The following is a 25,271-nucleotide window of genomic DNA, read 5'->3' on the forward strand; positions in this document are numbered from 1 at the left end:
CGGCCCTGAGTCGCGGGGGCCACCCGCACCCCCAGCCCGAGTCCCGCTCGCGCCCGCCCGTGTGCGGGGCTCCGGGAGGCTGGAACTGTCGGGCCGCGGGGCCGCCCGAGCCCAGCGCCAGGGGCCGGGGGCGGAGACAGCCGCGGCCACACCCCTCCCCGCCCAGACTTCCGGTCCCGCCCGCCCGCCGCGGCTTCCCATTGGGCGCGCGCCGACGTCCGCGTGACGTCACCGCACCGCGCCCGGAAGTGCGCGGCGGCCGCGGCAGGGGGTGTGCGGGCCCTGTCGGCGCAGGTGGGTGCTCGGAGCGCGGTGCTCGGGCGCGGGCCGCGGGGAGGGGCGGCGGCGGGGCGCGCGCCGGGTGCCCGCTGCCGCGTGGGCGCCCACGCGGACTCGGGCCCGGGGGCTGCTGGGGCCCGGCGGGGCCGCGCGGGGGGCGCGGGGCACGGGGCGGGCGGGCGGGCGGGGGGCGCGGGGGGCGCGGCCGGGGCCGGCGGGCCCGGGACCGAGGCTCGCGCCGCGCCTGCGCGCTGGGCCCGCGCCCCCCGCCCGCCCTGAGCGCGCCCCCCGCCCGCAGGAGCCGACGCGGATGCTGAGCGCCCTGCGCGCCCTGCGCCGGCCGCTGCTGACCCGTCCTGGCGCGCCCGGCCCGCGGCGGCCGCTGGTCACCATGAAGCTGCAGTCCCCCGAGTTCCAGTCGCTCTTCACCGAGGGGCTCAAGAGCCTCATAGGTGAGCGCCGGGGCCGCCCGCCCCGCCCGCCCCGCCCGGGCCGCCCACCCGCCCCGCCGTGTCCCCCGCTGGCCGCGCGGACACCTGCTGCCGGCCGGGACGCGGGCCCCAGGGGGACGGGCAGCCGCGGCCGGGGGGGCCCAGAGGGACCCCGCAGTGGCACCGCAGGGCTCGCCGCTCCCGGGGTCCCCGCAGGGCTGGCCAGTCCGGGGCGGCCCTCGCAGAGACGGTGCCTTGGCGAGGGCTGGGGGGACGCGGGCACGGGCGGGCCGACCCCCGGCGGGGACCCCGGGGGCCTGGGTCTCTGGGGCCGCCCGGCCGGGTCAGCCCCGCCGTCCTTGGTCCCCAGAGCTGTTCGCCCGCGAGGAGCACGAGCTGCGCATCGCGGGCGGCGCCGTGCGGGACCTGCTGAGCGGCCGCGCGCCCCAGGACGTGGACTTCGCCACCACGGCCACGCCGGAGCAGATGAAGGCGCTGTTCCAGGCGGCCGGCGTGCGGCTCATCAACAACAAGGGCGAGAAGCACGGCACCATCACGGCCAGGGTGAGCCGCGCCGGGGCCCGCGCCTGGCTCTGCCCCTCCTGCCGCCTCGGCCTCCTGCCGCCTCGCCCCCCCCCCCCCCCCCCCCCCCCCGTTTCAGGGGCTCCCGCGGAAGACCCCCGCCCGAGGCCCCACCGGGTCGCCGGCCGCCGCTCCCCCTCCCCCGCAGCTGGCACTGACCCGCCCCTTGGCCTTGCTTGGGAGGCTCTGGCCCCCACTCACCCCCCGGGGCCGTGTCCCCGGGGGCACCCAGTGTGGGTGGCCGCAGGAACTGGCCTGCCCTGGGGCTCCTCTGCTCTGTGCTCCTCGGCCCTCTCGCCCACGGCGCCTCTGCGCACCTGCTGCTCAGCCGGGCGTGCGCCCGAGGCCTGGGGCTGCCTGCGAGTGGGCAGGGCAGGCGGGGCCTGGGGCCACTGGGGGGGGGGGCAGAGCCTCTGCGCCCTGGGTTCCCACTGCTCCTTGCGGCACCGAGAGCCAGCGAGTGGGGCCCTGGGCCCAGCACATGTCCTTGGGACATGCCGTTACTTCCTTGACGCGGGCACTGAACCGTGGGCATGTGCCATCAAACACCCGGGGATCCCAGGCCCCTCCAGGTGTGGCCCCTGCTGGAAGAGTCCTGGGAGGGGGCTTCTCCCCTACACCATGACCTGTCCGGCAGTGAGCACTGTGCTGCTGAGTCCCGCGCCTCTGCCCCGCTCTGGGCCCAGCGGGGGCTGTGCCTGCCGCTGACCCCGACTCTCCCTGGCCGCAGCTGTACGAGGAGAACTTCGAGATCACCACCCTCCGGATCGACGTGGTCACCGACGGCAGGCACGCTGAGGTGGAGTTCACCACCGACTGGCAGAAGGACGCCGAGCGCCGGGACCTCACCATCAACTCCATGTTCCTCGGTCAGTGACGGCGGCCTGGGCAGCCGGCCCTGTGGCTGGACTCGGGGTTTCAGTCCAGATGTCTCCTGGGGGGCCCTGTCTTTTCTTGGGGGTGGCGTGGGCGGGCCCCGCGCGGACAGCCCTCTGGGTGGCACACAGGCAGAGCTGAGCGAAAGGGGCCCAGGGTAGGACGTGCCCTGCTCTCGGGGTGGGGTCTGGGGGTGGGGGGTCTCTGCCCTGCATTGGATGCGGGCATGGCTCAGTCCTGGCTTGGGGTGGTCTTGGCTGAAACACTGCATCTTATGGGGATGGGTTGAACCCCAGGAGACACACAGTTACAAAATTCTTCCTGACACACCCTCCCTTCACCCCTGTACAGTTCCCACCTTCCCCCCCCCCCCACCTGTCCCCCTGACAAGCCCCCCGGACCCCTTCTGCGCTTTGTGGCTGGCATATAGGTATTTACAGGTCACCATGTCATCCTCGGCACCTGTGGATGTCTGGGAGCCGGGGTCTCCCACCGGGTCTTCACTGGCCCGGGCTGATGGGCTTTGTGTTGGGGGTCTCCCCCGTGCTGTGGAGCTGATGCTGGTCTTGGCCTTCGTGGCCTTCTGGACTTCTGGAAGGTCACAAAGTCTGCAGGCTCCTGGGGCCTCACGACTGTGTTCTTGTCTCGGAAGGTGCCGGTGTGGCTCTTCATGTCACGGGGTCCCCCCATCTCAGGCACGCCATCCCCCCAACACTTGGCATTCTGGGCGACTCCACATTTGGGTGCTCTCGCACTTCCTTGGGTTTTATTTACTTGGAACTTGCCCTTGTCTGGCCCTCTTGGGGCCTCGTGCCCCACTCCCCACGTTTTCTAGAGGGTTCTCCAATGTGTGAGTGTCTCGGTGGCTGCTCCCAGGGTCCGGTCAGACACGCCGTCTCACAGAGAACACGCCGGACCTGGAGTCACAGCTCCTCACCTGCTTGGCTTCCCATTTCTTCCTGCAAATGATTCCTCTCCTGCTTTTTCCCTGCCGTGAACAGATTTTGAAGGTACCTTATATGACTACTTTAACGGATATGAAGATCTGAAAAATAAAAAAGTGAGATTTGTCGGGCAACCCAAACAGAGAATACAAGAGGATTATCTTCGAATTCTAAGATACTTCAGGTAAGAATTTTTGTGCATTTGCTGGTTTCTGCTGTTCAGTCCCGTGCTGAGCAGTGGTGGTCAGCGCGAGAAGGTGTGGTGTCCAGGTGTGTCTGGACACTTGGCCCGGGAGCGAGGAGGGCTCGGCTCTGCTGCCCGTGGTGCCTGATGTCAGAACTTCCAGGTTCACGTGCTGATAGGAGACGCATTTGCACCCTTTGTGAGTTTAATGATTTTTAAACTAACTCCCAGCACTTCGGACTCTCTGAGGGAGCTTGTTTGTTACCTTGCTGGCGAGCGTCACTGAGCAGACACCTCACGGGGTGGTGAGCCCGGGCTGTAGTGCCCCGGCAGGCCCAGGCGGTGATGTGAGAAGCGGCTCTGAGGCTCCAGGGCGTGGTCGCTTCGGACACTGTCCCGAGGCTCTCGTTTCCCGCGTTCAGGAACGTTGCTTATATTTGATCAGAGCTCAGGGTTTCACACCGGAAGAAATACTGAGAATCAGATGGTTCCTGAGGCCGCTCCTAGACCTGAGTTTTCGTCTCTGATGGAGCAGACGAGTGAAAGGGTAACGCCCCTCTCCCGACGGCGGTGTCGGGGAGTCAGCGCCCGGCGTGACGGTGTCTTGCAGGTTCTACGGGCGGATTGCGGACAGGCCGGGCGACCATGACCCTGAGACCGTGGCTGCCATTGCGGAGAATGCCAAAGGCTTGGCCGGCATTTCAGGGGAGCGGATCTGGGTGGAGCTCAAAAAGATTCTTGTTGGCAACCACGTCAACCACCTGATGCATCTCATCTATGACCTGGGCGTGGCTCCTCACATCGGTGAGCGCGGGATGTGAATTCAGGTGTCAGCCGGGGCACGTGCTTGGGCTGGGGCGGGACGTCTCGGGGTCAGCGGCCCAGGAACTGGCCAGCAGCTGCCTGAGTTAGAGCTCAGCAGGGACCGTGGGACTGGGTAGGGTCACAGGCGCCAGCACGGACGCTTGGGGCCCTCTGTGGGTGGTCTGGGCTGGTGACCGCGGTGGGGAGCGGCTGGGGGCCGGGGAGGGAAGCAACTCGGGACGGCTGGTTCCGAGGAGTGTCTGAACGCTCTGGAGCAGCGGGTGGGAACTGCTTTGTCCCGACAGGGCTGCCTGCAGATGCAAGTCTGGAAGAGTTTAACAGAGTCAGCAAATTCGTCGAAGGCTTTTCGCCCAAGCCCATGACTCTCTTGGCTTCGTTATTCAAAGTACAAGATGATGTCACGAAGCTGGATTTGAGGCTGAAGATCTCAAAAGACGAGAAAAACCTTGGAGTGTTTATAGTTAAGAACAGGAGAGATTTAGTTAAGGCGGTGGACAGCCCGGAGCCGTTGAAACCCTACCAGGACTTTGTCATAGACGTAAGTACGGGCGGGCCTGGCGCCGCGGGACTCTGCGCCCGAGCACGGGGGATGGTGGCTGAGCGCGGGTCCTAACGTGTGCCGGCTCAGTGCAGGGAGCCGGACGCCATGGCCCGCGTGTGTGAGCTGCTCAAGTACCAGGGCGAGCCCTTCCTGTTGCGCCAGATGCAGCACTGGACCGTCCCTCCCTTCCCGGTCAGCGGCCACGACATCAGGCGCGTGGGCATCTCCTCGGGGAAGGAGATCGGGGTCCTGCTGCAGCAGCTGCGCGAGCAGTGGAAGAAGAGTGGCTACCGCATGGACAAGGAGGAGCTCCTGAGCTACGTCAGGAAGGCCGAGCACTGAGCAGCCCGCGGTCGGTAAGCCTGGCCGGTGGCGCCCGCCCGGGGAGCTGCTGAGAATAAAGCTGGTTTGAGTAGAACTGCTTCCCGCGTCTCTTCCACACTGAACTCTGGTTCTTTCGTCACAGTTGCTGCCCGTCTGGGAGAACAAGGACACCCCCAGCGGCTGCCCTCATCCTGTCCCATGGGGAGGCTCAGTGCCCCCCGGGGTGCCTGGGCTCTGCCCGCACTGAAAGGCCCACACCTTTCAGCACTGTCTCTGCAGCTGCCGGCTCGCGGCTGACGGGGGAGCGTCCTTGTTGTGTGGCCATGGCAGCTCTGTGCTCTGACCAGCCTCCCGCCACCCCAGCCCAGAGCCGAGACACAGTGTGACGAAGGGGCTGCAGGAGAGGGAGCACGGTGACACACGGGAGGCCGACCGGAACACAGATGTGGCCCTGGCATCGCGCGTCACGTATGAGACACCATGTGCATGCTTGTACACAGCAGAAAATTTTATTTGCAATTGTCAGTAAACAATCTAGAACATTCTGTGACCACACCGGGGGAGGAGGGGCGATGTCAAAGGGACCTTCCCTCACTGCCACAGGGAGACAGAGCTGGGGCTTCCCAGGGGTCCCACTCTCTGGGAGCAGGACGCCCCTCTTTGGGAGGCGGCTGGCGGCCAGGCACTCTGCGGGCTCAGGCCAGCATGCCACCAGCCCCCCAAACAGGAACGTCGGACTCCAGAGAGGGGGGCGACAACCCCAGGATGTACATAATCAGTCCTGAACAACAGACAGCGTTGCGTCCCTTTCCTTTACTCATCTGTCAATAGGCAACATGATAGTCATCCTGTGTGTAGTTGAGGAGTAGCAAAACCTTTCTGTTCAGCGAGACAGAGCTCGGTGACTAACGGTCTGTTGGACCTGGTCAGCCCAGTGGTTCTGTGTAAGCAGTGGAGGGTACAGAGCCAGAGTTGTCACAGAGGACAGGCCCCAATCCCTCCAGCCTACGTGGGAGCAGAGGTAGGTGGCAACCAGTCTCGTAAGAATCCCTTCGTACTTGTGTATTTTCCGCGTATGAGTAGTTCACTATTGGAACAAGGGACGAATAAAGTAGCCTACAAAATAGAGTCGCCTCTAGCCTGTGTGGGGAGGGCCTAAGCTAGCGTCTGCACCACATCACACTGCGACAGGACGCGGGAGTCCGAACACTGAGCAGATACACAAGATACTTCTTCACTCACAGACACCTAAGGAAGTGAAAACTATATTATGGGGCTAAAGCCACATATTTTAATTCTAATATTTTCAAAATTTACAATGGGTATTTCAGAGAACTAAAGAACAAAGCCCCTTTACAAGAATGTACACTGCTTGCCTTTCCCAGAGGGCTCCGGCCTTGACCCCGACACCTCGCTCTTGGAGCATGACTCAGATGCTCTTCATCTAACCCCTGTGTGGGGAAGACGCCGCTCTCACGTAGAGTGAGACCCCACAACAGGGGTGCCAAGAAGCCACGAGACGGCTCTTGGGGGGCTTAAGTTGAACCCTTCAGCTGTTCCCAGACCTGGCCTTGGAATACATCACTCCTCGGTCAGTATCGTCCTCCCTACCTCCTGCTTATAAGCAAAGTGTCACTTTGTCGGGGCTGATCTCATCTTTGGCGTCTGTGTCTGGAATCGTGGGCAGTAGAGCAGATCGAGTCAGACCCCAGAACTTCTGCGGCGACATGTCTTTCTTGGTGGCTGTGAATTTCCATCCAACGTGGCTTCCGCAGATGCGACACTGGGCGATGGTCCAGGCATACCTACGTGGTGGGAGAGGCAGCTAGGGGACGCCTGCTTGGGGCCCAAGCCCACATCCAGCCCAGCCACGGAGGTGGCCCAGTTCTGGCACTGAGAAGATCAGTGCTCTGTGCTTGGGTGCGGGGCCTAGAGAGCGTTCTGACTCGGACAGCTGATGGACTGCGCTCCCTCCCTGAGTACACACGGCAGGAGGGTACCGGGCAGGCCCCCCGCGGCCTTACCTACCCTAGTCTGGCCCCTCAGCAGCACTGCCCTCAGATGCCCTGGCCAGGGGTCCCCGGGACTCCTGAGCACTGCTTAGGAGCAAGCCAGCAAGCCCTGTGCTTCTCGGGTGCACTGAATCCTCTACGATGCCGAGAAAGGGTTTGTTCCTGCCAGGTGCCAGGAGCACCCTGGGATGCCCTGCCCCGCCCTGCAGTGGCCGCCTGTGAAACACGCAGTGCTCTGCTTGCTTGGGGGCTGCTCCTGTTAGCACACGAGGGACCACATGCAAGGCAAGTGCTTCAGTGAGCACTGTAAGAGGAGCCTTAATCACTGGCTGGTGTGGCTGGACGCCCACAGAGAGGGTCTCCTCGCCTTTGTCCCTGGACTTGCCTCTGAAAGCTGGGGGCAAAGAGCCAGTAGTGCTGTGAGTGGCCGACCCCTGGCCAGCGGCGCAGGGCGGACTGTGCTGACTGGAACTGGAGGCGCTCCTGTCCCCACGCTTCTCACTAACCTGCTGGCGCTCCGCCAGGCTCAGGTGCTGTTCCTACATGCAAGTGGAGGCCACGCTCTGCCTGGTCTCCTTCCCCTGCCTCCCCCCTGTCTAGCTTGAATTCTAGCAGCTGCTTTGGCCCCGGCGGCCCCCGTCTCGCTCACCCTGGGAACCAGCTGTGCTCCGTGGACGGGCGGCCGATGAGGTTCAGGTTGTTGGCCTTGTGCACGGTGAGTGTCTCGTGCACGTAGCCGTGGGGGTTCACGTAGGCCGCCATCGGCCCGCACAGGGACAAGCTGCGGCAGGAGAGGAACAGGCTCAGTCTCAGGGCAGGATCCCCAGGCGGCTGTCGAGGCTGAGCCCCGGGGCCTGCAGAGCGCGTCCGGCAGGGCTGCCCGTGCCAGGGCCGTGTCCCGAGGCCCGCAGGACACGCAGGGCCAGCGTCTGTAGACACGCGGGGCCCCGCCCGAGTCTGGGGTCAGAGAACCCACCCTGGGCCCCGTGTCCTGCAGGCTCGGCTCGCGCCAGAACTCGCTGAGAGATTCGAGAAGGCAGTCGGGAAATACCCCAAAGAACACGGAGACCGTCACGGAAGGCCTACCTGAATATTTCATTTTTGGTGGTTATTTCTGTTTCGTGACACTGTTTGCAGCAAAGAGACGTGCACTGAAAAGTTAAGAAAATTAGAAAACGTTAAATATCCTATCAAGACACCTCTCTGGTGTTAGCGTTTCCCCTTCAACCGTTTCAAAACGGGATTCTAAACGCCAAGAAAGGACTGGTGAGTTTTCACTGATCCAGTGAGTCCCTCTGTCCGGGGACGGCACCCCTGCTCCCCTGCAGGCTCCTCCCAAAGACAAGCAAAGCTCTGCCCGGGGGGCACGTGCCCGCCCAGTGCCCCCAGTGGGGCGCTCGCCCTGGACAGTGCCCCAGCTGGGCCTGGGGCCGGCTGCCTGGCTGCCCGTCTCCTGAGGGCCGCGCGCGTCACAGCCGTCCTCACCCTGTTCATGATGTCCAGCTCGCAGCGCAGCCGCTGGATGGCGCTGCCGATCTTCAGCAGCTGAATCCTCAGCATGTCGTCAATAGGGAGACAGGCGGCCACTCTGTAGGAGAAATCTTAGACGCGCGCGTTTCCACATTTCAGACCCAGGGTCAGGCACAAGTGCCCCCGCGCCTGCCGCGCCCACTCGGCTGGCCTTGACAGATGCCCCCCCTAGGCTCAGGGATCTCTGGTGACTCAGTGACGCTCGGCCAGGGTGGGTCACGGGCACAGTGCGGGGTCGGCCCCACGGCCGGGACTCTCTCCCCAGCCCTAGCGGCGTCCAGGCCAAAGTGCCGGCACCCACGAGGGGAGCTGCTCCGTGTCGCTCTGGACAGGGAACAGCCTCCCCCGGGCCTGGCTGGGCGGGAGGAGCCCCTGCGGCAGTGACCTGACCGCTCACACACTCATTTCACGCCTCCTCAGAGCAGAAGAAACACACACGCCTCTGAGAACAGTATTACTGGAGAAACTCCAGGTTTTTATTGCACTGAACATGGAACAAACACCCTTCAGTGACACGGGACAGACGGCAGGAAAGAAAAGACTTTTCATACCTATTGGATTTGAAGGAAGAGACTCATCTTTCAGATTCTCGTCCCATTCGTGCAACTGCTTCTTGATTCTGTCCATTAAGGTTTCCTTATTGGAAACGAAAGGAGCCAGAATCAAGCCCAGGCACTGATGCTGTCGCCTGGCGACAGGCCGGTGCCGCGCTCTCCTGCCCGCGCCTGCCACTGCCTCCCGCCCGACTCCCTCCTGGCTGAGCTGCATGACGCCCACCGGCTGTCTGTCCGCCTGTCCGAGCCCCGTCACCGGCAACTCCTCCCTCGGGCTGTGCGCCATCCTGGCCGAAGTGCCGGCAGGACTCTGGGCCGCAGAGGATGGTGCCGGCCCACGGCTGCTCGGGCAGGGGACGCGGCGTCCTGCAGCTCTGGGCACTCCAAGGGGCTCTGGATGTGCGGGTCAGGCGAGCCGGGAGGGCATTAGGACGCCCAGTTGGGGACGGCTACTCTGGGTCAATGCGACTGTCTAACGCCCACTTCACAGCTACTCGGAGAGCCCGTCCCGAGGCACCGTGGCCGTGAGGCTTCCTGAACCGTCTCCCACGCGGGGCTTCTCCGGGCCACGCCAGCAGCACGTTCCTTAGCAGGAGCTAAGCGGTCACTCCTGACCCCGGGGCGAGCAGCAAGAGCGCGTGTGGGCGCGCCAGCTAATGCACGGGCGAGGGGTCCTGAGGCCTAAGAAGTGGAGGGGCCTGATTTTCTGAATTTCACTGCCCCCCCTCCCCCCGAGCCAAATGACCCTACAGTCTCCCGACCCTGGGGCCTGACGCCCCTCGGAGGGCGGGAGTGAAAGGCAGAGACTACACGGTCACCTGGAGCCCGAGTCCACCTCTCCCCGGGACACCGGATGCAGCTTACCGCGTCATACAAGGAATACAGCCAGCGGGGCCACTGGGTCAAATTTGCACAACGAAACTTTCTCTGCAAAGAGAGAAGAGCCAGTGAAACGCCCACAGAACAAGGTTCTTGCGGGGAGAATCACACAGGGGCACAGGGGTGGGTTCAGACAAAGACTTTCTTTTTCAGGGCCAGAGGTGCTCGAGGCAAGTGCTCTACTGCTCAGCCACTGCCCAGACGGTCTGGACTCCCTCGCCAGGGCCAGGCTGCCTTTCTGTGCGCCCAAGGGAGACTACGGCAGGTGCCGGCGCTGCTGGAGGCCGCGACAGTCGACTGCAAGGCCCAGGGTGACTCTGTAACCATGACTCTCGACCTCTGTGCGAAACCTCAGAAGGGCTCGTAACCTGACCAATGACGGACTTCAAATTCCTTCAAGTTCCCTTTACCCTGAAGCCCAGGCAATGGGGAAAACCATGATGTTCTCTTCCAACTCTGTATGAGTGTGTGTGTGTGTGTGTGTGTGTGTGTTTGGAGTGGGGTGGGCTGGCTCACACCCACTGGTGCTCAGAGCTGTTCCTGGGTCTGTGCCAGGGACTACATGGCGGTGACAGAGACCCAGCCTGGGACGGGCACGTGCCGGGCAAGCACACTTCCCACTGTACCATCTACTATAGCTTCACCCCCCCCCCCCCCCCCACTGTATTTTGGGATCCAAATGGAAACATCTAACTCCAGGTAAAACGTGGATTATATTAAATTCCTGCAACATCTGATGGGAAGACTCAGAAGCAAATTCACATTTCAAAATTCAGTGCAACACCGGAACTGAAAATCAACTTAGAATTCGTCTAAAATAAACACAGACGTGTTCTCCAGGCCACAACACGGAAGATCCACCGAGCCGTCCAGCACAGGCGGCCAGCCGGGAGCCACCTGGAGACCCAGCACCCAGGGGCGCCAACACAGCACAGCAGACCAGGCTGGCGGCCAACGGGGTACCAAGGGGCCCCAGGGCGCCTCCCAACAAAGGGCTGGCCAGACTGGGAGAAGGCCGGCAACCGCTGGACGGGACGAAGGGCCTTCCTGGGAGCCTGCTGGAGCCAGCCCTCCACTCCCCGCTAGCCCGAACGTGAGCACGGGCAGCCTGCGGTCAGCGCAGCGGCCACGGCCACGCCGTGTTCAGTCTGGGGCTCTCAGCAGGGACGCCGTGGGGAGCTGCCTGCAGGGCCTGGCTCCTGCGTGCAGATGGACAGCCACTGGCACCGGGGAGGGCAGAAGGGCCTGCAGGGCCGTGCAAACCGCTGGACTCCCAGGCGTGAGTTCTGAGCCCCACCTGACCCTACGGGTGAGCTGCCTGACATGTCGGGAATTTTAGCACACGGACCACGGCCAGTCGCAGAGCACACGTACAGGTCACGGCCAGACGGTCTCAGCGCACATGTACAGGTCACGGCCAGACAGGCTCAGCGCACATACACAGGTCATGGTCAGATGGTCTGAGCCACATGTACAGGTCACGGCCAGACGGGCTCAGCGCACATACACAGGTCATGGTCAGATGGTCTGAGCCACATGTACAGGTCACGGCCAGACGGGCTCAGCGCACATACACAGGTCACGGCCAGACGGTCTCAGCACACATACAGGTCACGGCCAGACAGTCTCAGCACACATGTACAGGTCACAGCCAGACGGTCTCAGCACACATGTACAGGTCACGGCCAGACGGCCTCAGCACACATGTACAGGTCACGGCCAGACGGCCTCAGCACACATGTACAGGTCACGGCCAGACGGCCTCAGCACACATGTACAGGTCACGGTCATTCTGAGTAGCCAGCCCACAAGGAGCGGCTGCTACATCTCTGTACCCTGAACCCGGGAAGCGAGCCCCGTGTCGGCATGGAACTGTCTCTGTCTGTCAGCCTCGAGCCCGTGGGGGTCTCCGTCAGGAGGGGCACTGACCCCCCCACGAAGGGGAGGAGCCGTGCAAAGCCTGGGCGCGGCTTGGAAGGGGTGGCCGCACTGTCCCTGTCCCGGTCCTGTGCCCACCCGCCGGATGAGCTGGCTGTTCCGAGGGACCAGGCCAGACTCGGGCAGCACATGGACACGTGCACGGCAATCGGGGCAGCAGTGGGAGGGGCCCCGGCACCCAGGGACGTGGTGGCAGAACACGGGCCGAGGGCAGGGGGCGCACTCCCCCGTGAATGAAGCTCAGGTGGGGGCACCCTAAAGCTCTACGAGCATGTCACAGACGACCGCACCCTGGCCCTGCCTGGCGGTGCCCCGTGCCAACGCACGAGGGCCCTGCTCGACACCTTCCGGCCTCCCTCGGTGACGGGAAGGACAGGAACACTGTCACAGACAAGGAACTCGATGCCCTCTAAACATTTCATTTCTGATGCAAACAACAAGGAAGGTTCGTGCAAAACCAAGGTCCACCTGCGCGGCCCCGGCCCGGCCGGGCAGAGCTGCTGCCCTCAAGCCCTTCCTGGTGCAGCTGCCTGCGGACTCTGACGCCACACAGCACGGAGGCCACCTGGAGGCCCGAGGCTCAGCCAGCAACTCCCTGGGCCAAACCTACAGCCAAAGAAACTCCACTCAGAGCAACCGTTGAAAGATGACCCGACGAAGGAACAGGGCGAGGGCGGTGGGCACCACAGCCCCCCGAGGTCTCTCACTGCTCACCAGCGCCCACTCGGGCCTCGGCAATGTGACCAGCAATCACAGGGGCCTGGTGCGAGTCCAGGATCACTGGAGAACTAAGACATCAGGGGAGCGCAGAGACTCTGGTCCCAGAGACAAGTGCTTGCTGGCGGCCGGCAGCTGTGCCTGCCCTTGCTCTGGGGAGGGGGCCCGGGGGAAAGACCGATCCCGGCTCAGCGGGAGCAAGCAGAGAGTCCTCGCGCACAGCACCAAGACTTTAATCCATGACTCACACAAAACTGACATTTAAAAAGCTGATTCACGGGCAGACGGCAGACTCAGGACTGGGCCGACACGCCTCTGAAGGCAGGGCCCGCTAAGGCAGGGCCCGTCAACTGACTCACCCTCTGCCGAGACGCTACCAAGAACTAAGGCAGCAGCTCCAAAGGACGAAGAACTTAGGACAAAAACACCAGTGTGGAAGAACCCAATACGCTAGTTTGACTGAAGGCAGACACAGAGCCGGCCCAAGAGGCAGGAAGCCCACCGCGCGGCCCCTCGGCCCCCGCTCGGGACACTGCCAGCCCCGCTCCCGCTCTGCCCATCCTCGCCCACCTACTCGCCATGACAGGCACACAGCTACTCTCCCTCTCTCCGCTGCTGAAGCCAGGGGCCAGGCTCCGGAAGCATCTGTCTCAAGCAGCACCCCGCGCCGTGGGGCCCACAAACCGCCATCGTCCAGAGGGCATGGGACCCCGAGCCGCCCAGGCACACTCCGCCACCTGCTCTGGGGAACTCGAACCCATACCACGCAACCAAGAGGAAGCTGGCCATGGCCTGGGCCTCTGCAGTCCTCTGGGACGGATGGACGGGCTCACCCGTTCAAGCACTCTGGTAGGAGGACTTGAGGCCCTGGGAGAATCCGCCACACGGGGCTGGACTAGTGTCCTACGCTCACTCGTGTTACAATTCAATCCTTCGCTGTGCTGCCTGACAAAGAACAGGGGATGACGAACGCAGCAATTCTCAGGTTAAAACGGGAAAATGCACTTTCGCATTTCCCCAAATCTCAGGGAAAACAATTCATTCTAAAGTCAGAAATGGGCCATCCTTTCCTCCAGACACTAGCAAACATCAGCCGGTTTGTTTAAAGTGACGGACCTCACAAATGAGCAGAGACTTTCTCGTGCCGGTCCTAGACGAGCGCTCTGCCGAGCATGGGGATCTAGAACGAGTGCTCGAATCGGCACGACCTGGAAGTGGCGCCCAGTCCCGTGCAGTGACCGGGGTACGACTCTCAGCAGCCAGAGCTCGGCCCACTTGGTCCCGTGACCCCTGACCCTCCCCTCAAGGCCCGTGTCTGAGTGCAGAGCCATGGCAGCGAGCTGCTGGAGCCCGGCAGATTCCTGTGGAATTAAACGTCAACGCTATTAATAGGGCACAGGTGGCACAGCAAACACATCTTACAGTATTGACATTTTATGACTCTTGCAGACCGCTTTTACAGAATAGTGTCACGACATTTTTAGAAGTACCAGCTATGATCAAATGCAGCTAAAGAACCGCCACAGAAGGTGTCTGGGGAATGAATCATGAGAGTTGTTTGTCTCTCTTTTAAAAACAGGAAAAAGCAACCTGTCTTCATTTTATGGAGATGCATAAAAAATTCATTTCTCACCTTCTGGTATTTCTGCCACCATTTATATGAATACTGGTCTTCCCATGAGAGCGGTTTTGAAGGAAATATCTGGCACTTACTGAGGGATTCTAACTGAAATGCAGACATGGTTGAAGGCAATACACATTCAGGAAGAATTTGCACTTTAGCTTGCTGGATTCTAAAATAAAGAGAACCAAGCATGGTGTTCATTTTCGAAGATAAACTAACTCCAACTATTAAGTTTCTAAGCATTATGGGTAACTTTAAATACTATGATTTCCAAAATCTTAAAAGACATACTCATCAAAATGCTGACATTCATACACAGTTTTTAAAAAAAAAACAATATTATAGCTCATAAATCATAGCAAAGATAAACGATGGAATTAATTTTCAATCTCACTATAGAATGATTAGGGAGTTTTACATTTCAAATACAATAAGTGAAAGGAAATTGAGAAACTGGTAAACCACTCCTATTGCATATCCTGGTACCATAAATTAATTTCTGGGCACCCCTAAGTACTCTCAGTGTCCCAAACCCTTGTGAGCCTGACGTCACCCCAACCCCAGGTCACCCGAGGAGCATCTGAGAATAAACAAGTGAAGACCCTGATGATGAATTCAGATCAGACTAGAGAGCTGCAACATTTCTCTGCATACAGCGTACTTCTCATTTAACTTCGATGTGCAAAGAGCCAAATGGATTATTGCTTTTAACTTAGAAACTTTAACTCTCCCAAATACACTTAATATTTCCGGAATGCTGTTTGGGGTCACCGTGAATTGCGAACAGCCAGTCCCTCTGTATGACGGGCTGCTCTGGAGGGTCTTGGTTCTCACGAGGCACCGGTTCAGGGGTCACCCAGACGCTGGAAGCAGACACTGCCGAGACCTTCCCAAGCACTGACCGACGGGCTCCAGATGTGAAGCTGGGCACTCGGTCCCGACAGCTAAGGCAAGAGCGGGCCCACATGCTCAAACCCATGACCACATGCTCAAACCCATGACCACACGCGCTGGGCATGGGGGAAATCAGGCTAAGCCGAAACACGTCCCAGTGCCCTCAGAGCTCGATGACAAGCCACTCCGTCCACTCCTCTTCCTCTCCCTCTCCAGGCAGCCTGACTGGCCATGAACGCCCACTCTCTTACTGACCCTTCCATTAGCTCTGATCTCTGTAGAACACACTGGAGAAACAACTTGACCCCTGCCTTGATCTGCTCCTTCGCTTGGTTCCGAATGACGTGACCTTCCAGACTCATGTGGCCTTGCCGTGTGCAGGACCGAGCCACGCCTTCCACGCGCTGCCTTCTGCGGAGCTGACTGGTACTCCACTGCAGACACGCCAGGCCTTTACCTACGGCCCAGGCCTTCCCTGCCCTGGCTGCGGGAATGCTGCGGCAGCAGACGCGGCAGTGGACACCTACTCGGGTGGGCTTGGGCGGACACCCGAGGTGGCCTGGAGGGCTCCGCTTCCTCCAAAACGGTCACACCGGTGTACAACCGTCCCAACACGCACTCAAGTCCTGTCTCCGCCTTCCGGCACCTGCTCTGGTGCCCGCCCTTCTCAGGCAGCTGGGGTCTCTGCTACGGCTCCTGCCCATCCCCACCGCCTGGGACCCAACTGCAGGCCCCGTCAGCGCTCACACCTGCCTGCCCTGCTCCTGCCCCTGGCCTCAGCCTCTCACTAGACAGGAGATGCCAGCAGTATCCTCCCCATCACAGATTCCTTACTGTGCTCTTTCCCACACAGAAGCCAACGGATACAATGTAGCACAGTTTACCTTCACTCTCACTGCTTTCTCTCTGCTGGAGTCAAACACAATTGGAAGCTAATGTCGTGAAATGCGCCTCCTCGCCTCCTCTCCTCCTCCCAGCCCCCCAGTTCTACTGCTGTGACCACTGATCGGTCCCGAGCAGCCGCCTCCCCAAGCCCGTCCTGGGGTCCTGGGGCCCTGTTCCCCCAACTCCCGCCTGAGGCTCTGCCCCGCCAATCCGGCGTGCTGAGACTCCGCGCTCGGGCCCGTACACCGGCTGCTGTCCATTCTACCCCCTCCGCCTTCACTGCTGCTTCCCCACGACTCCAGTCCTTGAGGATGTTCGTGATTCCATAACGGACACTAGAGGGTCCTGTTCTAGCTTCTGAACACGACTGGGACTGTGCCGGGTTGCATGATCTCCAGGCTGCCTGGGTGAAGAGTCTCTTCGCTGGGTTCCTGGGGGACTCGGTCTCCGTCTCCATCGTGTCGGTGCATTCTTGAACAGTGCTGTGGGGTTTACGTCAGGAGGGTCTTGCTCCGCCTTAATTTCTTTTTTCTGTTCATTAACTGAATACTGATCTTCTGTACGTAGATTTTGTAACCAGCCTCTTCGGCCACGCCTGAATCTCTACTTTAGTTTCCGTGTGTGTGTGAGCCCAGAGGCCTGTCCAGCCCGTCCCCCGCCGACTGGGCCTATGTTCTGCCGGGGAGCACCGGGGCCAACCCCGCCACGCTCGAGGCCAACCGTGCCACAGATCCGAGTCTACGGGCGCATGCCCGAGGACCGTACTGATGATGGTGCCCGCACCTCTGACCACACGGCCCCTCTGGTCTCCCGTCTGTAACCCAGCCACCGCTGGGATGTAGCCTCACTACTCGCCAGGCTTCATGTTGTCTCAGTGCTCTCGTCTCTAAGCTCAAAGTCTTATTCTTGGGGAAAAGGAAAGAGCTGCCCCCCCCCCCCACTCATCTGCGCAGGGCACTCTCGGGCGGGGACGCTCCCCCCTCCCCCTGACTGAGACAGCAGAGAAGCACACTGAGAACTTTAAGATGCCCTCTCAGCACCTACTTAGAATAATTTCCTTTGTTTCTACTGATGACCAATATATCACTGATTGATTTGCTTACTGAACCACTGTTGTACCCATGCAATAAACTGCACTTATTCATAATACATGATCTTCTGATGCACCGTTGAGTGTGACTTGGCGATGCCGTGATGAGGAAGTTGCAGCTGTGTTTATCACAGGTACTGCGGGGGCCGGGGGAAGCCCCGTGTAGCTTGTGTGGTATCAGGATAATGCTGACCTCAGAAATGTACTTGCAATTATTCCTTCTTTGATTTTTTTCAAAGAGTCTGAAGAGAACAGACTTAGGTTCACTGAAAATTGGCAAAATTCACTGCTCCAGAACTACTATTTTGGGGAGCTTTATTAATTCCCTGCTGTTGGGCGCCACACCCGGTGATGCGCAGGAATCATGCCTAGCAGGGTTGGGGGGAGCATGTGGGGTGACAGGATGGAACCCCACTCGGCCGCGTGCAAATAGCCCTGCCTGCTGCGCATCTCCCCGGCTCTCTGGCCAGGGCTCTCCATCTGCACGCTTGGGGGCATGAGTCAGGTTTTATCACTTCTGTTTCAGCTGCAGATTGTTGCATTTATCTGAGTTTCTGTGGCTTAACCAATGTGTTGTTGTAGTTTTATCACAGCCTCCTATACCACTGTCTCTAATTTCTCTTAAATTCCTGATTCTTTTGAGTATTTTCCCTCCTTCACATATCTATCTAAAGGTTAATTGATCAATCTTTTTAAAAAAACAGCTCTTTCATAGAATTTTTCAAGAATTTCTGTTGGTAGGAGAATAACAGCGAGGGGGCATGCCTTGCGTGCAGCTGACCCGGGTCTGATCCTGGCATCCCACATGGTCCCCGCGTCTCACGTAAGAGACAAACGACTGCTAATTTGGTACTGCTTTATTAAAAAGGAGCTGACAGGCTCCCAGAGGCAGGGGGGGCTGCCGTTGAAAGGCCACTCCTTTGGAAGCCACGGGACCGAGACTGAACCGGCCCTGCTTTATTAGCTAACTGGCGTCCAAAAAGCGTCCCTAAAGCTCCATTTCCTGACTGGGAAGAAGAGGCGCCTGCCCCACCCTGCCGGGCCCTGGAAGGCCTCGCCCCTGAAGGACGGCCACCAGCGACCTCGAGACCTGGCCTGTCCCACTCCTGCCCAGCCCCCCAACATGACGCCAATCCCCCTCGCAGAAAACGGTGTGCTGCCACCCGGTGTTCCAAGGGCTTGGTCGTAACCAAGCCTCGGTCACTTTTCCCTAAATCAATTTTCCTTTATAGGTTTTTATAGCAATCACCAGGTAGCCAAACTCAGATGAGCTGGAAGGCAGGAGGCACTCAGAGGAGGACACTTAGTAAAGTCAGGGTAGAAGAGCCGCCTGCCCGGGGCCACTCGCCAGGGCCCCGCTGTCACTCAGTCCTACCCCACTAGAGACCTGAGGGCGGAGAGACAGAGCGTCCACCCAACCCTACCGACTCCTGGCGTGCTTGAGCCGGGGGGCCTCGCAGGAACGCCCTGGGAGTGCCGGGCGGGGTACTGAGGCTCAGCCCCGACCTCTGACACTCTCGGGGTGCAAAGGACGGCCCGTCCATGGGTCCCGTCTCAGTCACCTTTGCTACCTCGTGACCAACGGAGGCCGAAAGGTCTTGCCTTCATGCAAGAACATTCGTGTTCAGAACTGAAGCCTCCTTCCCCGCCCCTGCGTTCAGAAGACACTCCGTGTGCGGCACGCAGAGCTGACTCGGGCTCTGGCTACGGGAAAGGGACAATTCGCTAAGACATAATGGAACTGAGAGTCGGTATCTCTCAGGACACCCTCAGTGCCACAGTCGAGAACCACGCCCAAGAGATAAGGCGCAATCACCGAGAAAAACTACTTCCTGTGTTCGGAAAATGAACCCAGGCCTCCCTACACTCGTGGAGCCAGGGCCAGGCCTGCAAGGGCCGCGCTGCCCGTGCTGCCCGTGCTGCTGCGGTGTCCGCGTGGGCCTCTGGACCCGGGGAGGTGCGAGGGCAGCGCTTCTGGCCCCGCTGAGGGAGGACAGGCTTCGCGGCTGGTAGGGATGGTCCCCGAAGACAGCCACCGGCAGGTGCAGTGACCGGGGCCTCCCAGTGCCAGACAGGCTGCCAGGCCGAGCCGTGAGAAGCGGTTGGAGACGGCAGACTCTGCACAGCACCCACTCGAGGGGCCCGAGCAGACGGCCTCTCCCCCCAGGCCTCAGGCACTGTCCGCAGGCTCGGGGCACCTCAGTTCCTAAAGATGCTGCAGCCTCCTTCCCGGAAAGCCCTGCCCAGGGACAGAGGGGAGCCAGCGTGAGACCCTCCAGCCTGCAGCCCTCCCCTGGTGCTCCCCTGAAGCTGGCGGCCTCTCGGTGTCACCCCGAGGGAGAAGCGCAGCAGAGAGGCCAGCGGGAGCCCGAGACCTGCCGCTCTCACAGCGGCCCCGCAGGTCTTACCCGTCCGACTGGGTCCTGAGCTCCAGGACTTTGAACCTCTGTCTCCCGACGGCTTTCACTTTCACTATCTCAATCCCAAAATCCTGCTCCTCGCGATAGGCATAGATCTCCGCCGTGGTGCCAAACTGCGCCTCTCTCTCCTGGGCATTGCTTCCGAGGCGATTTTCAAAGAAAACATTTTCAACGTTAATTTTTAATTATGCAGATTGGGCAAAGCAACATGCACGGGAAAAGAGTGCACAGCATCAACTCACTGATTAGTTCCCTTTACTCCAAACACACACGGGACAATTTAAATAAGAAAGCTTTGGTAAGTGGAATTAGGACACGTTAGAAAAAGAATAAAATTCTCGTCGCTGAGAATGATCTGGGGCCGGGAGGGGTTTACACTTGTCTGTGAAGCCAGATGTCATTTCTCTGCTCATTTGCCACACAGTTCTGGGGCGGGAACTTTCTGCATGCACGTCCTGCCTGAATAACTGATTTTAGCTGGTCACTACGGGACACAGAAACAAGGTTTCCATTGACCAGAGGTCTGGAATGGAGTGACTTAGGAATTTACCAACAGGGAAAAAGCCCCTCTTTTGTGACAGTAACTGTCTATGTTATAATGCAGAAGCCGCCACATTTTAGATCAACACAGTTACAATTCAGACTCTGAAAGTGTTTTCTGTCCAATGCTAACGAGTAACAGCATTTCAAATAAGACAAAGTTCCCTCATGGGGAGGTCGAGTGCGAGTGTTCAGATGTACAGACAAACAAAAACACTCGGATCTCGGCTTATGAACCCACAAAGACTCGCACCCCTGACCCCGCGCGACGCGGGGGCGCGTACCTGTAGGCGAGCACGGCGAAGGTCCTGTCCCTCTGGATCAGGGTCCGCACCATGCTCACCTCCTGCGGGCTGAAGAGCTGCAGCGGCAGCGTCTGGCCCGGGATGAGGATCATCACCACCTGCGGGAGCACGGGGATCACCTGGCAGCTGTCGTCGTCGTGCAGGGTCCGCCCGTGGAACTCCTCCATGTCGGCGCCTAGGTACTGGTGGGGAGAGCGGCGCGGTCACGGGGCGTGGGGGAGGCCACCCCCCAACCCCTCACCCACGGAATCGGACTTGGGACTTCCCAGCGTGAAAAACCGTAAGCCCAGAGCGATTTTTTTTAGTTAAAAATATTCTGATTGAGGGGCAGAAGGATGGCACAGCGGGGAGGGCGTTTGCCTTGCACGAGGCCGACCTGGGTTCAATGCCTGGCATCCCATATGGCCCCCCCAGCGCTGCCAGGAGTGACTCCTTAGTGCAGAGCCAGGAGGAACCCCTGAGCATTGCCGGGTGTGACCCAAAAAGCAAAAAAAAAAAAAAAACAATCTGACTGCGAAACATCTCTGTGTCCAGCTCTCACGAATGCTGACCGTGTGCGAGCACTAACAGCGCAGCCAAGCAGAGCCCCGCAGGCTCCTCAGGGCAAGCCCCGAGGGCCGCTGCCGGGAGAGGAGCGCCAAGCCCGCACGTTAGAGGTGTTACTGCATCACATACTGCGTGTGCTGTTGGCAGACTGGGGTTAAAGTTTATGATGTTCGGTCTCCTGTCGTCTCTGCTGTCTTGGTCTTCGATTTCCATTTCAATTTCATCTTCTTCCTCACTCTCCGCTGTCAAGGCAGCATAAAAACAAACAAAGCAGGCGCATGGAAACGTCATTGGCGCGCCTTCTGCCGAGGCCACTTCTCCCAGGGAAGCCGGGTCCCGACCCCACCCTGGGGATGCCCGGAGCCCGGCGGGGTGGTGCAACGATGCCGGGCTCCGGCCTACCTCGGCCCACTCGCTCCAGGGAATCTCTGCTGCAGCGTGTGCTACCCAAGGGGTCCGCGGGGACAGGAGGGGCAAACCTCCCCATCGGGGCGTCCCTGGGCTCTTCCCTGACCCAGTGCACAGGCCAGGCGTGAGAGTGCTCGCTCGCTCTCTCTGGCCCCAAAGGCACTCTGGGAGCGTCTCACAATCACACCAGGGCAGGGACAGAGACACACACAAAGCTCTTTCCTTCTTTCCAGCGTTAGGTGCCGACTGCCACGCCCCTCGCCCCTGCTGGTCCCCTTTCAGGAAAGAGAGGACTCACTCCCAAGCCATCTTCTGTGAGTGAACAGAGTCCCCGCCGCTGCCCCCTGCTGCACTGGAGGCTCCAGGAAGAGGCTGTGCCCACCTTGGTGGCAGACACCGGACACAGTCTGTACCCCTCGCCCCCGGGTTCTTGAACTCCCCAGCCTGGAGCTGCTTCTGCCCCCCATCAGACACAGACAGACCCTGAGCGCAGACGCACTCCGCCTCGCCCGCCTCCTCTGAGGAAGGGCGGGCAGGAACGAGGCAGTCGCTAGAGTCCGTCCAAAGCTCGACTTGGCAGCACCCTGGAAGCTCCCCCAGCGCTGCCGGAGGCAATCCCGAGCACTGGCCGGGAGCAAGGCCCAAGAGACTCCGGCTGGACCGGAGCCCCGAGTAAGAGCTACCGCAGAAGGCACGACGGCAGGCGCAGGGGAGAAGGGAAGGGGGGGAGATCCGCTCACTGGAGCGGAAAAAGACGCCGTCACCTGGCCCCAGCACCCCGTCCGCACCCCCAGTGCCACCTCCCCTCGCGCGGGCACAGTCCAACACCGGGGGCTTTGCCATCGCTCACGTGAAAGCCCCTCTGCAACTTTAAAGCTTCCGTGAAACAAGATTCTTCAAAATCTTTCTCTACACTGGAGTGTATGGAAGCTACACAGGGCGGGGGGCGGGAGGAAAAGAAGAAAATCCAATGCGGGGCACTAGGGTCGGGGTCAGGACCGGGGACGCCTGCACGGCCGTGCACAGCTGGGCGGGACCTGCTGGCCCCGGGCGGGGAGGCTCCCCCGCAGGACACGGTTCCGGGGGACACAGCAGGCGCGGGTGCGAGCCGCAGGCCAGTCCACGGCCACAGGGCGGCCCCCGGCCCCCGCCCCAGAGCCGCGGGCCGCCTGCACGGGTCCAAGTCTCGCGGGCCTCGCGCCTGACCTCCCAGCTCGGGCGCCCACACCCCAGGGGGGACCCGGAACGACACAGTTTCACCGAGTCTCCGCCCTCCGCCCCCGACCCCGCGGACGCCGAGACACGACACTCGGTCCACACCCGCGCGGCCCCACGCCTCCCGCCGCCCGCCCGGCCCTCCCAGGGCGCAGAGACCCCGCACGCCCCGCCCCGCTCCCTCTCCGGGGGTCCCCGCGCCCTCCCGTCCGAGACGGGGCGGCGCCTCCCAGCGACCCCTCCCGCGGGCCGCCCCCAGCCCTCGGACCCGAGCCTCCGCCATCGGGCCGGGGCGCGTCGAGCACAGGCCGGTGGACCCGGGCCCGGGATGCCCGCCCCGCCCGCGCGATGGACAGTCGGCGACAGCTGCCCGCGCACGGCCCGCGGGGCCCGGGAGCCACGGGGGGGGGGGACACTGGCCGGGAGGGACAGGCCGGGAGGGACAGGCCGGGAGGGACAGGCCGGGAGGGACAGGCCTGGAGGGCGGGAGGGACAGGCCGGGCCGCGGGTCGCATCCGGGCCTCAGCGGGGCCCCGCGCTCGGCTCCCGGCGCAGCCCACGGGACCCCGGGCGCACGCCCCGCCCCGCCCCAGCCCCCCGCGCCGGCCCCGCCGCCCCGCGGTTACCGGGCAGCAGCGGCAGGTGGTTGCCCATGTCGTGCGCAGCGTCCTGCGGGTCCCCCTCGCCGGCCATGTCTGTTTATACGCGGGGCAGGCCGGGAGGGCGCGCGGGGCAGGCCGGGAGGGGAAGGGGCGGGGCACGCGGGAGAGGAAGGGGCGGGGCAGAAGGAGGGGAAGGGGCGGGGCAGGCCGGGAGAGGGAGGGGCGGGGCAGACGGGAGAGGGAGGGGCGGGGCAGGCCAGGAGAGGGAGGGGCGGGGCAGGGGGGCCGGGAGGGAGGCGCGGGGCAGGCCGGGAAGGAAAGAGGCCCGTCAGGCCGCGAATGGCGGGCGCCGGGCAGGCCGCGAAGGAGATGGGGCGGGACAGGCGAGGGGCAGGCCGGGAGGGGCGGCCCGAAACAGGCTGGGAAGGGAGCGCCGCGGGGCAGGCTGGGAAGGGGAATGGGTGGGTTCGTCCCTGGGAGGGGCAGGCGCGGGACAGGCTTGGAAGGGAGGGGGGGGCGCCATTGGGAAGGGCGGGCGCGGGGCAGGCTGGGAAGGGAGGGGGCGGGGCTCGCAGGAAGGGGCGGGGCGCAGAGACCTTGAGGCGCTCAGGCCCGCCCAGACAGACAGAACCCTTAAAGCTGAGGAGGGATGAGCCTCAGCAGAGCCTAAGGGCCTTGGCGTGGGGCGGGGCCTCTCTGGGGCGGGGCCTCAGCGCGGGGCGGGGCTTCTCTGGGGCGGGGCCTCAGCGCAGGGCGAGGCCTCTCTGGGGCGGGGCCTCAGCGCAGGGCGAGGCCTCTCTGGGGCGGGGCCCCAGCGCAGGGCGAGGCCTCTCTGGGGCGGGGCCTCAGCGTGAGGCGGGGCCTCGGGCGGGGCGGGGTCTCGGGGCAGGGCGGAGCCTCGGTCCGGTCTGGGGTGGACGGAGTGGACGGAGTGGACGCCTTGTGCCGCGACTGCCTAGGGGCCCGTGGGGGACACGTGCCTGGGCACGTGGCCTGAGCACCCCTGGCCCACTCGCGTGTGGGGAAGCCGGGGCCAGGCCCTTGGTCCTTGCGGCGCTGTGAGCGGGGTCGGGCCCGGAGGATGAGTGCGGGGTCTCGTGGGACTGCCGTCGGCAGAGGCGCGCCGTGGCCCCGGGCCTGCCCCGGCTTGCCGCGTGTCCGAGCTGGCCTGCCCTCCCAGGAGACCTGCTGGCTCGGCGTGGCGGAGCTGTCCCGGGGAGCCGCGGGCCCGACCCCAGCACGCGCCTGGGAGCCGGGTGGGCCCCGGGCCGGAGGCAGCGCGAGGGATCGCGCCTCAGTTTACCCATCTGCGGAACAAACCGAGGGCCCCCCGAAGGTGGCCGTGGACGCGCCTTCAAGCGGAGCCCGCGGGCCGGCCCTGGAGCCGGGGTCACGCCCGGCCGCTGACTGGGGGGGGGGGGGGCGCCGAGGGGACCTGCCCCGTCCCCACGCCACGCGCGGACACGGCCCGAGGCCTGTGCTGGCCAGGCGTGGGGACGCGGCCTGCCGCCTTCTGCCTCCAGTCGCCAGCGAGGCCCCGCACCCAGCAGCCCCGAGCCGTCCTGAGCACTGTCCTGTGGGTCCTACACGCCGCTCCCGCCCCGCTCCTCCGGACCCGGCTGGGCGGACTCTGCTGCCCAGGGCTGCTGCCGGCCTGGCACCCCGGTGGACGGCACCTGGGCGCTCTCACACCCGGAGCCAGGCCATTCCGGATGGCCTTGCTGACCCGTCCCTCCCGCTGGACACTTACAGTGCAGGGCCAGGGCTGAGGCTTCAGCTCCCTCCCCCAGGCCTCAGGCGCTTCTGACCCTGCATTTCCCCCAGATGGGTGCAGTGGTCACCCGGCCTCCCTACCCCGCCTCCCCTGACCCCCCCTGCCTCCCCACTGTCTCCCCCACCCCCCTCCCCAGTGCCTCCCAGTCTCAGCCCTGGGGCACCGCTGGAAGGATCCCGGTTGTGGGGGTGCGAGGGGGCCCCCCTCCCTGACAGGGCTTGCCCAGGCCCCAGTGCCCCTGCTTTTCCTGGGGAGGCACCAAGGGAATCTCCCGCCCCTCCTGGGGACCCACACAGTGAAGCCAGAGACACGACCTGCCAAAGTCAAGCCCCAGTGACAGCACGCGGGTCGC

The 25,271-nt window shown here is 62.4% G+C and overlaps 2 protein-coding genes across 2 annotated transcripts; one reads left to right on the plus strand and one right to left on the minus strand.

Annotated features, from left to right (window-relative positions):
- The first annotated feature begins 225 nt into the window (after positions 1–225).
- On the plus strand, positions 226–6,114 carry TRNT1 (tRNA nucleotidyl transferase 1). Its single transcript, XM_055134773.1, has 9 exons — positions 226–294; positions 578–731; positions 1,081–1,274; positions 2,023–2,161; positions 3,170–3,296; positions 3,907–4,100; positions 4,406–4,659; positions 4,750–5,018; positions 5,129–6,114. The coding sequence occupies exons 2-8, from the start codon at positions 590–592 to the stop codon at positions 5,002–5,004; spliced, it is 1,305 nt and encodes a 434-aa protein (XP_054990748.1). The 5' UTR covers positions 226–294; positions 578–589; the 3' UTR covers positions 5,005–5,018; positions 5,129–6,114.
- CRBN (cereblon) lies at positions 5,470–23,324 on the minus strand. Its single transcript, XM_055134772.1, has 11 exons — positions 23,170–23,324; positions 21,050–21,162; positions 20,354–20,556; positions 19,518–19,667; positions 14,250–14,409; positions 9,947–10,009; positions 9,080–9,164; positions 8,484–8,599; positions 8,085–8,149; positions 7,648–7,779; positions 5,470–6,791 (listed from the first exon to the last, which is right to left on the minus strand). The coding sequence occupies exons 1-11, from the start codon at positions 23,234–23,236 to the stop codon at positions 6,605–6,607; spliced, it is 1,341 nt and encodes a 446-aa protein (XP_054990747.1). The 5' UTR covers positions 23,237–23,324; the 3' UTR covers positions 5,470–6,604.
- Between the last annotated feature and the right edge of the window lie 1,947 nt (positions 23,325–25,271).

This window comes from Sorex araneus, chromosome 4 (genome assembly GCF_027595985.1).
Source record: "Sorex araneus isolate mSorAra2 chromosome 4, mSorAra2.pri, whole genome shotgun sequence".
NCBI classification, from domain to species: domain Eukaryota; kingdom Metazoa; phylum Chordata; class Mammalia; order Eulipotyphla; family Soricidae; genus Sorex; species Sorex araneus.